Raw genomic sequence first — 11,562 nt, 5'->3', positions numbered from 1 at the left:
CTCTCTCTCTCTTTCTCTCTCTCTCTCTCTCTCTATATATATATATATATATATATATGATGTGTATATATTTATGTATACTTGAGTCATAATGCAAAATGCCTTTGCAACTGTGAATTACATTTTTTTTAAAGTGTAAAAGCTACCTAGTTAGGATACAGACTTAGCTTCTATAGTAGAGGCTCCAAAATAATAATGGTTAAGCTGATAGATGTTTACACCCATGTTCATAGCAGCATTATTCACAAAACACCAAGAGGTGGAAGTGTCCAAGTGTCCGTCGATGGTGAACAGATAAAAATGTGGAGTATAATGGAACATCATTCAGCCTTAAAAAAGGAAGGATATTCTGACACATGCTTAAACATGGGTAAACCTAGAGGCTATTATGCTAAGTGAAATAAGGTAGTTACACACACACATACACCCTCACACGCACACACACACACAAAATACTGCATGATTCCACTTATATGAGGTATCAAGAGGAGTCAAATGCACAGAAACAGAAAGAAGACTGCTACTTGCCAGAGGCTGGGGAATAGGTGGAAATGGGGATTTGTTGTGTAATGAATACAGAGTTTCACTTTCGCACATTAGAAAAGTTCTGAAGACTGGCTGCATCATAATGTGACTTTTCTTAACACGATTTAACTATACACTTAAAAAGGTTAAAATGATACATTTTATGTGTATTTTACCATGATTAGAATGTTGGGTTTTTTCTAAAATATGTTTTATTGATTTCAGAGAGGAAGGGAGAGGGAAATAGAAACATCAATGATGATAGAGAATCATTGATCGGCTGCCTCCTGAATGCCCCCTACTGGGAATGGAGCCCACAACCCAGACATGTGCCCTTGACCAGAATCGAACCTGGGACTCTTCAGTCCGCAGGCCAAAGCTCTATCCATTGAGCCAAACCGGCTAGGGCTCTAGACTATTTTAAATGGATGGTAAAAACATATATAGAAGTTTATATATCAAATTTGAACTGCGCTCTACAGAGCCCTTTGGGTTCCAAGCTCTCTCCATTGTGTTGTTCTGATATATCTAAAATAATGTTCTTATTGGCACCATCAAATATGTCTCCCCAATGAGAAGGGAAAAAGGGTTCAAAAGCACACACCCTTCTTTTAAGGGTATGTTCCAATTATTAAACATTCCTCCTATACACTTCCTATTGGTCAGAACTTAGTCACATGGTTACACGTAGTAAAAAGGGAATCTGGGATATGTAGTCTTTGGTTGAGTAATCAGGTATCCAGCTAAAATCTCAATTATTGTAAAAAAAAAAAAAAGGCGGGGGGACATATATTGGGAAACAATTAGCAGTTTCTATCATTTGTTGGGTGTTCACCTAAATCAGTTAATATAAATTTCAAAATATCTTTAAGATGAAAATAGATTTAGCCTCACTTAAGAAGAAGAGAAAGCTGAGGCTCAGTCTAACTAACTTGCAGCATAATTTTGTAGAGCAAAAGCTTACAACTAGAATTGTCTTATTCCAGGGCCCACTTTCCACTCTTATTACCTCCTTGACAAACAGGAGTCTATGGAGCCTACTATAATTTTAGCATTTTGATCTTAGTTATTCCACTCCTTAGCTTCACAAGCTCAAGGAAAGGTATAGTATGCAAGAACTTTATTTTCTTTCTTTTTTATATTTTTTATTTTCAACATACAGAATTTACTACAGAAAGATGTAGCAAAGGTGTAGGGGTCTTTTTCTTTATTGATTAAGGTATTACATATGTGTCCTTATTGCCCCATTGCCCACCCACACCCCTACTCATGCCCTCACCCCCCTGTTGTCTGTGTCCATTGGTTAGGCCTATATGCATGCATACAAGTACTTTGGTTGCTCTCTTCCCCTTACCCCCACCCTCCCCTACCTTCCCTCTGAGGTTTGATGGTCTGATCGATGCTTCTCTAATATCCTTTCTAATTGGTGTTTCTAGATTCTTGAGATATATTCCCAGAAGTGGGATCACTGTGCCAAATGGGAGTTCCATTTTTAGTTTTTTGAGGAAACTCTATACTGTTCTCCACGGTGGCTGCACCAGTCAGCATTCCCACCAGCAGTGCACGAGGGTTCCTTTTCCTCTACATCCTTGACAGCACTTGTTGTTTGTTGATTTGTTGATGATAGCCATTCTGACAGGTGTGAGATGGTACTGCATTGTCATTTTTGATTTGTATCTCTCGGATGATTAGTGACTTTGAGCATGTTTTCATATTTCTCTTGGCCTTCCTTATGTCTTCTTTCAAAAAGTATCTATTTAGGTCCATTGCCCATTTTTTTATTGGATTGTTTATCTCCCTTTTGTTAAGTTGTATGAGTTCCCTGTAAATAAAAACTTTCTTTTCTTTTCAAGAAAAAGTGCAAGCTGAGATCGACAGAGTGATTGGCCAGTCGCAGCAGCCGAGCACGGATGCTCGGGAGCTCATGCCCTACACCAATGCCGTCATCCACGAGGTGCAGAGAATGGGAAATATCATCCCCCTGAATGTGCCCAGGGAAGTAAACAATGCCACCACCCTGGCTGGATACCACCTGCCCAAGGTAATGAGGGACTCCAGCTTCTGATCTTAAAGCTTATTGTTTTAAATGGTAGGAATCTGAACTTGGAAAGTGACAGATTCTGGTCCTAGGGAATCACTTTAATGGGGAGAGATATTATGCTTGTTTCAATATTCTTTATTTTTCTTCTGGTGTGGTCTTTAGAACGTTAATTCAACTAGGATACTAATAGTTATTATGGAGAGGAAGGGGGACTCCTAGGTCAAATACGTCTAGGCAAAATCTGGCTTTTCTTTGTTGTGGGATTTCTCAGTGTTTTTACTATGAAAGGAGAATTGTGAATCTTTGTGGATATGCAGCTGATTTTGCATGGAATCTTCTTCTTGGCCTTGGTAGAGCATCTCACAGGACTAGGGAGTTGCCAGAATCACTTTAGAAAATTTTGCTTCACAATCCTGGGTCTATAGAACATTAAAATATAAAGGGACAATTGAGACCATCTGGGCCAACATCACATTAATGCTGGTGTTTCTAACGTAATATCCCGATAGGTGTTTTTTCAGCTTTGACTTGTAGCCCTGTGGTGGGAGAAACCAACCCAAGTGTGTGCAATATTAAGTATTAGAAAAGGAGAGGAAGAACACACACTTGTTAAGCAGTAATTATGTTCCAGGGACTACATAGTTTCTTTTGAAATATCTTAATCGGTCCTCAGAATAAGTCTGTTATTTCTATTTTATAAACTGGGAAGTATGGTCTCATTGCGATTCAGCTTGTGTAAGGTCCCTCAACTACAAAGTGACAAGAGTTGGGTTCAAGAACCAGATCTGTTCTGATCTCCAGGCTCATCTTTTTTGTACTGCATCATGTTCTCTACACAGGAGTTGTTTGACTTTGGCCTTAAAAGGGTCTTCTTGCAATTGCTCTCAATTCATCCCTGTTTAATTCTGTGTCCTCACAAAGGAAATTCTGATCTCACTCTGCCCACCAGGCTTATGATCTCAGCAGACATCTCTCCTATGCCCCCTAGTGCCCTCTCTGCACACTGCACCTTTACAGCTCACTTGTTTTCTCACCACTTTGGTCAACCTCTGTGAGTCCATTCCAGTTGTCTATGTCCCTCTGCATATGTCGTACCTGGAGTCGAACTTAAGAGGCAGGACCAGGGGGGATTTCCCATTGTACACGTTTTGGTCATTGTCCCTGCAGAGTCAGGAAAAGCCGCTATACCTGCAGCTATTGCATGTATGATTTCTTGCTGATTGACCATGTTATAGGTGAAGGCTGAGGTCTAAATCATGTCACAGGTGCTGCTTGCATTTTTATAGCAATTCATGTAAGCTCCAGGAACCATCCCAGCTCTTCCACTTATTTTTTTTAAATAAATATTTTATTAGTTTTTTACAGAGAGGAAGGGAGAGGGATAGAGAGTTAGAAACATCAATCAGCTACCTCCTACACACCTCCTACTGGGGATGTGCCTGCAACCAAGATACGTGCCCTTCACCGGAATCAAACCTGGGACCTTTCAGTCCGCAGGCCGGCGCTCTATCAACAGAGCCAAACCGGTTAGGGCACTACCACTTATTTTTAACATCCACTTTAATGACCATCCTGGGAACCGAGAGGTCTAAGTGACTAAATTGTAGAGGCTAAGCTGCCATGGCTTTGATTGTCAAGTAGACCTAATAGAAACCGTGGCTCTACCTCCTCCATTATGTGACTCTGGGCACATTATTTAACCCCTCAGAACTTCAATTTCTTTAATTGTAAAATGCATTAAGCCTACCTCACAGGTTGAAGTAAAATGAGGTCACGCATGTCGAATGTTAAATCTAGTGCTTAGTATAGAGAGTACTTAACATAACAGTTATCCTTTATTAATTCAACAAATGTGCATTAAGCATCTGAAATATTCAGGCCTGTGAAAACAAACCTAAGGAAAATAACCATGCAAGTACGTACTTAGAAACCATGACAACTGCCCCACTGAAAAAACTCCCACATCTCTGTAAAGATGAGGGCTAGCTGGAATGGGGAGTACTAGTGGGAGTGGTCAGAGGAGGCTTCCAAAGGAAGTGATGTTTGAGGTGAGGGCAGCAACATGGTTAAGAGTTAGGAGGAAAGACATTAAGACACTGAAAACAACATTTTAAAAGGTACAAAATGAGGGGAACCAAGCTGTTTGAGCAGCTGAAAGGCGGCTGATGTAATGGGAGTGCAGGCAGAGACACAGTAGCCCAGACAGGGGTCAGGCAATGGATCTGTCACCCAAGAGCAATGGGAAGCTGGTGAAGGGTTCTATTAAGTTCAAGGCTGGTGGGTGGGTAGGTGGGTGTGACACGATTAAACCTTATTTGAAGCTCACTGGGCTTTCAGAGTATGGAGCAGATTGAAAGGGGGAAGAGAGGACATAGGCCATAGTAGCCAGCTATTATAGGAGTATAGGCAAGCAAGGGGTAGCCAGGAGTAAGATGGCAACAGTGGACATAGAATGGAGGTGACAGAATTAAGAGAAATTTAAAGTAAAACTGACCAGCCTCACTGAAGGCTCAGTGGAGGAAAAGGAGGCATTAAGGAGGACTCTTAGGTTTCTTGATATGTACCTTTTGAATAGTGGTTCCTTTTACTGGACGACCTGATTCTATTATAAACCTGGGTAGTATAGTAGACATTGGAGGGAAGAGAATGGAGAAATAGGGATGAATGAGACATTGTTTACCTTGCTGGAACTGCCATGGTCACCACTTCACTGAGCAGCTGGGTTGACTTTGGTACAGTACTGACTAGCAAAGCTCTATATTATTCTCTCATTGGTGCATGTGTGTCAGCTTCCAGGTCCTAAACTGACTAGTCCCTGCAGAGAACATCCATATTGCAGTTAAGAGTAGCCATACTTCCCTAGGAAATTCCCAGCAGGCATTTGCAGTCCATCATTGCAAGCTGTACCATGGCAAGGAGGTTGGGGGTGGGGAGCTGGGCTCAGAAGACAATGGGTTGTGGAGGGTGAGGATACGGTCAGGCCCTGGCTTGGGAGCAGGGGACTTCCAGCCCTCTGCATGGGGGTGTTGCAGGGTCAAGCCTTGCCTGAGTCTTTGCTGCCTTCTCCAGGGGACCATGGTCATAACCAATCTGACCGCACTGCACAGGGACCCTGAAGAGTGGGCCACCCCCAACACATTCAATCCGGAGCATTTTCTGGAGAATGGACAGTTGAAGAAAAGGGACGCCTTTATGCCTTTCTCAATAGGTGAGTTCTACAAAATAAGAGGGTGTGGATCCAGAGCTCCTCTCCACTCTCCCCTACTCCTCTCCCCACCATCCTTTGCTTTAGCTGGAATGCCTCCAAACAGCCCTGCCCAGCATGACTTCCTGCTCCAGCTCAGGATTCCCAGGGCTGGCCTGGCTCCAGGCTGTCCTTTCTTCCTCAGCCCTTACTTGGCAGGCAGGGCAGCCTGAAGATTCCAGCTTCACTCTGTTCTGTCCCCCGGAACACTGGGGACAGAGACGCAGACCCTGCCTCTTGCTCACAAAAAAAGGTTGGGCATTTGCCACCTTCACAGAATTTCTAAGGGCCACCCATTCACACAGAACTAGAGCCAATTTATAACGAGAGTGTGGAGGGGCAAGGAAAGGGGCTACTTGCTTATCATTATGGGCATCAGGAGTGATGCTGAATGCCATCCTTGACTGGATGGGATTCTATTCTATATGTACCCCCCTTTGCCTCTTTACATTTTAATTATGCTGTACAAGTTTGGTTAATACATTTACAGGGTAGACAACTTAAATGGTGCAAAGGAGGATGCTATGAAAACTCTCTCATGTTTCCAAGCAGCCAGTTTCAAAGGTTTTTTAAACTCATAACATTGTAAAATGAATAACAAAAATTCTCAGTATATTTCTTAGTGTTGCATTAGGTATGTCTCATGGGTTATTTCCTTAGTTCTAGTTCTGGAAATGTGTCCTGAGCCAGCAGTCAGCCCTGGGCATAGGACAATTAATGAAGTGGAAAAAACACCTGTTCTCATGTAGCATGTGTTCAGTGCAACTTTACAGGGTCCATACTACTATCGCCACTTTAAAGATAATGAAACTGAGGCTTGAGGGGTCAACTGTGGCATCTTTTACATCTGTCATTGTCTTGTTTATATTTCCCTTTATTACACTTATTTTTTCGTTTTGCATTGAATATGTATTACTTAGGGAGAAAAATTATTACACACACAAGAGAGATGGTGGTAGTGACCAGTGAGGGGTGTTGTAGCCCAAGAAAGGTGAGCAGGGCATTTGCAAAGGGGAGGGGACAGCAGAAGCCTAGAGTGGGTGTCAGAGCACCAGTAAGATGAGGCGGGATCTGCACAGAGTGGCTATGGTACTGATGGGAGATAAGTTATATACAGGGGACACTGATCGAATTGTAAACATATTGAAGATAATGGGGGGAAGTTACAAATACGGAAGGGATGATAATAGAATGAACTCTGTGGTGTTGGACTGAAATAAGAGGTTATCAATACGAACTCAGATTTTTAATAGATTGGTAGGTAGATAGGTAGATACAGAAGTAAATATAAACATAAACATGGATGCATATATATCCTCACATTTAAATATATACTCGTGTTATAAACACTAGAGGCTTGGTGCAGGAATTCATACACATTGAAAGGAAATTAGAAGAAATATTTTAATATCGCTATTAGCCTTTTCTCTATAATAGAAGTGTCAACTGAATTCATGCTCGACAATGACAGATCGAAACACATGTGTGCGATTGGCACCAGTGAGAACTTTATATATTTAGATAAACTTGTTTAATTAGACCTACTTTCTGGTTTAGCTAAACTTATTCCAGCCCAGTGAAGCACCCCAACTTCTCTTTCAGATAATTAATTGTCAGCAACACAGCAGTTAAGTATCAACATGAAGCAGATTATTGTAGATCATGCAGGGAGAACAAAAGGTAAAATAAAATTTAACTGCAGCAGTGTTTGACTATATTCTGCGCAGTAAGAAAACCTGAAGTCATTTTCAAGGTTTATCATTTCTTACTTCTTTTCAGTTGGGGCAAGTTTCTAAACTTTCTAAATCTCCATTTTCCAGCTAATGAAAAGAAAATAGGATTCTACCGAGTCGCCTATCTACCTACTCCAGGACTTCCGTGAGGATCAAATGAGATGAGGCATGGGAAAATGCTTCACAAACATTTGGTTAAAGTGTAAAATATTTGCACCTGGCTATAAAGCAAGTCATGTTCCTTGGCTGAAGAAATTCTAAGGAGGCTAGTTGATAGGGAGAGGAAGCAGGGTGTTGCTACGTGACATTATTACCCAGCGCCCACCGCTACCATTTCAGGCCTGGGCTGTGGGCCTCATTTTGAGCCACGGGGTCTCGGCAGTGTCGGCTGTGATTTGGTGGGGTATCGCTCTGGGGTGGTGGTGGGGCCTGTGTCCCACTTGGGGGAAGCCGAGTGTTGCTTTGTTGGCGCCAGGTCTGCAGTGGAATTTCTTTGTAAATGGCCAGTGCGCATCACTGCAGCTCCTGCATTGAGCACCTGCTCCCTTGTGGCCAGTGTGCATTACAGCAACCAGTCAGATGGTTGGAGGGACACTTAGCATATTAGCCTTTTATACATATAGATACTGAGTTGCTCTACCCACTGAAATGCCTGGGAGCAACACCACCTCAATACCAATGAGCATGTCTAATGCCCAGATCTAATCGTTATCTACTAAAAGGAACCAGAACTTTTGGGGAAATTGGCTAATTCCAGGTTGGGGAGGGGAAAGCATGAGATAAGCCTGGAACATTTTTTTTTGTTGTTCAAAGTAAGAAAATACCAGCTTGAATGCTCACTTATTAGCCAAACCTAGAGTATCTTGAGATCCAAACACTAATAACAAATTTTAACCCCTTCAATAAAATAGGAATCTGTGAATTCATACTGATATAAATAAATGAGTGCATAAATAAAATAGGGAGAGAGAGCATTTCCTTTAGTAGGATCCTAATAATGTGGAAGGAATGATGAAATTTTAAAACTTCCAATCAGGCAACCATTAGAGTAATTAATAATTTGGACAAAAAATAGCAAAGGAAACTAGTCCTATGAGGAATGGTTATTAGTCTCAAAGTTGCACTTATCAGTTGCAAAGGGGAAAACAATAATTTTACAGGGGAGAAAGGATAGACACCACTGTAATCAAGTTAAATTCACCAAAAATGGGGCAAATCAAAAGCGTGTTCCACCTGATAGGGTGCAGTGAGAAGAAGCAGCCTCCCTTGGGTGGTCCTGCCCCCAGAAACACATGACCTCCCAACCCGAGTCTAATCATGAGGGAACATGAGAGACATTGACCAAATAATGGGTCTGTCATCTTCAAAGTGCCAAAGCCAGGGAAGTTGAGAAATCTCTTGTGCGACAGCCAAATGCAACTCCTGATACTAAACTGGGTCCCTTGACTAGACAAAGGACATTATTGGGAGAATGGCAAAACCTGATTGAGATCTGAAGAGAAGATGGTGGGAATTTCCTGATTTGGTGGTTCTGCAGGATAACATCCTTGTTTGAGGGAATTCATCCTGAAGGTTTCATGGGTAACATAGGCAATTTACTCTCAAATAGCTCAGGAAAAATACATTTTTTTTCAATATTATTCTTGCAAGTTTTCCGTACATTTGAAATTATTTCAGAATAAAAGGTATGATGTGAAAAGTATCACAGTAAAGAATTGTAATACACAAAAAACTATTTTAGTAATGTTACCACCCACGAGATTTATTTAAAAGTCATCTTTTAAACTGTGTTCTTCCAAATTCCTTTTTTAAAATAAGAAACAGGATGAACTTACAGATAAGCTATTGTATAGCTAGAATCTGTATTATCCAGGAGATATATTAAAATACTTTGTTTTGTTCTCTACAGTATTAAATTATTTGGATTCCACATGTAGCTCACGCAATATATAAAATAAAATTCCCATGTTAAGCACAAATTTCCACCAATACCTCAAGAAGTTACTTAATTTTCCCTGAATCCCATGTCTAGAAAGTGGGAGGAATAGAACTGGATCTCTGTCCTTCTACTTCTAGTTCTGAACTCACACAACAGGGACAGGGATGTGGCCTGGACAGGGCCATGTGTGAGCCATGGAGCAAAGGATGCAGCCTATGGCCCTGTGCTAGAAGCAAAGGCACTACTGGAAGAAGGATCGGCAGGCCTAAGGCCCGTCAAGGAGGGGAGCTAAAGCAGGTCCAGGGTAGAGAGCCATCCACATCAGCGAGGTCCCCGATCATCAAAGAGGAAAATATGAGCAGGGGAAAGAGGCCTTGTACTTTACACACCCTGCTCTGACATTTACTGGCTTATACTTTTGGGTAGTATTCCTTTAAGGTTTGAAAAAAATGAATAGTCTTGTTTTCTGCTTCTGTCATTGTTGTTAATTGATTTTTTAGAGCCTGTAGGCTCAACATCCACTTTCTAGGTCAACCAAGGCCTCCCACTTCAATCACTGCCTACAACCTGCACCTCCACCTGCCTGACCCCTGAAGGCACTGGAGGAGTCCTGACATAAGTTATCTGTGCTTTGCTTAAGCCTGGTGTTGTCAGATTGAATGAGCCTCTGTACAGAAAGCCCCGGGGCCTAGCAGGCCCTCCCTGTTCAAGATTTAAAAGACTAGAGAAGATTTCAATCCCTCTGGGCACCAACACCAGCTGGAAAGATAATTTGTCTTCTGTTCTTGTCTTTCAGGAAAGCGGGTATGCCTCGGAGAACAGTTGGCCAAGGCTGAGCTGTTCATTTTCTTCACCTCCCTTTTGCAAAAATTTACCTTTAAGCCCCCAGACAACGAGAAGCTGAGCTTGGAGTTCAGAATGGGTGTCACCATCTCCCCAGTAGACCACCGTCTCCGTGCAGTTCCTCGGGCATGAGGACATTGGGGGAAGAGGGGTAAGGGAAAGCAGGAAGAATGGGCATGTCCTCCAAAGGCACGGGGCCTGTGCAGAAGGGAGGACCAGAGTGGAAACTGGATTCAAATTCAGTTTTATCTCCTGCAATGTAGCCTTGAGCAAATCATGTATTTCTAGAAAACACTCCCAAAGATATTCTTAGAATAAAACCAATCACATCAGACCTTGAACTTCCTAAATATCTGGGATCTTGCCTTCCATTTCTTTTTCCCAATCAGATCACCCGAGTAGGAGACTGAGAAATTGGCCAAAATACTTCACATAATATGATCAGTCTCCTCATCTGTAAAATGAAAGACTTTGGTGAAGGATCTGAGCTGCACTACAGCTCTGCTGTCCATGTGTCCTGATTCCAGATGGTGAGGCACTCACACACTCCGGGTGGAATAAATGTAAAGCATCCGGCACTCATCTGGACCTAATGGATGGATTGGGACTCAGAGCCAAGAGTATGACCACAATTATGGTGAAACCATGGGGAATAGATGGCTGAAGTTTCTGGTAATGAAAAAATGACTCCTTTCTCCCCCTCAAAGCTCCTTAGAGGGATTCTAATATGAGATCTCTTCCTGCCCAAGCATTACACAAAGATTTCATCTGATTTTTACCTCTCTTATTTCTCGCCTAGTTTGAAAGCTCCAGGGCCCCTTCCCCTCTTCCTTTGCATCAGTGTCTGACACACCATGTGCAAGCATATGCCACTTTCTGTGGCACCCTGGCCAACCCACAGATTTTACCCGAAAGTAATCCAGGCTGTGAGTCTTTCCCCACTGCTGTCCTGCAAAGAGACACAGACACATGCAGATTGCACTGTATATTAAAACTGGGTCCAGGGACAGAGGATTTAGAGCAGAGAAGGAGCAGGATACACGAGTTAGTATGGAAGTGTGCCCAGGTCAGGCACATGGGGCCTGCATGCAGTAGGGAGAGGGTCCAGCAAAGGGCCTCTCGGAATGCCCTACATATTTCCAGCCAGGAGCCAGGGGTTGGCTGGGTGACTGAGGAATCAGGACAGCTTCTTGGGCGAGGAAGCTGCTTTGTCAGAACAGGGAATTCAGAGCTCTAA

The 11,562-nt window shown here is 42.4% G+C and overlaps 1 protein-coding gene across 1 annotated transcript in view; it reads left to right on the top strand.

Moving 5' to 3' along the window:
* The window catches only part of LOC102765527 (cytochrome P450 2J2), a 25,629-nt gene extending 14,952 nt beyond the window's left edge, over positions 1–10,677 (top strand). Inside the window, exons 6-8 of the mRNA XM_006768401.2 lie at positions 2,379–2,566; positions 5,636–5,774; positions 10,279–10,677. Coding sequence (XP_006768464.1) covers positions 2,379–2,566; positions 5,636–5,774; positions 10,279–10,457 — 506 coding nt within the window. The 3' untranslated portion in view covers positions 10,458–10,677. The remainder of the gene's footprint in view (positions 1–2,378; positions 2,567–5,635; positions 5,775–10,278) is intronic.
* Positions 10,678–11,562: the final 885 nt, after the last annotated feature.

Source organism: Myotis davidii, unplaced genomic scaffold, assembly GCF_000327345.1.
Source record: "Myotis davidii unplaced genomic scaffold, ASM32734v1 scaffold79, whole genome shotgun sequence".
In the NCBI taxonomy this organism is placed as follows: Eukaryota; Metazoa; Chordata; class Mammalia; order Chiroptera; family Vespertilionidae; genus Myotis; species Myotis davidii.
This window is presented reverse-complemented; position numbering and strand designations above follow the sequence as displayed.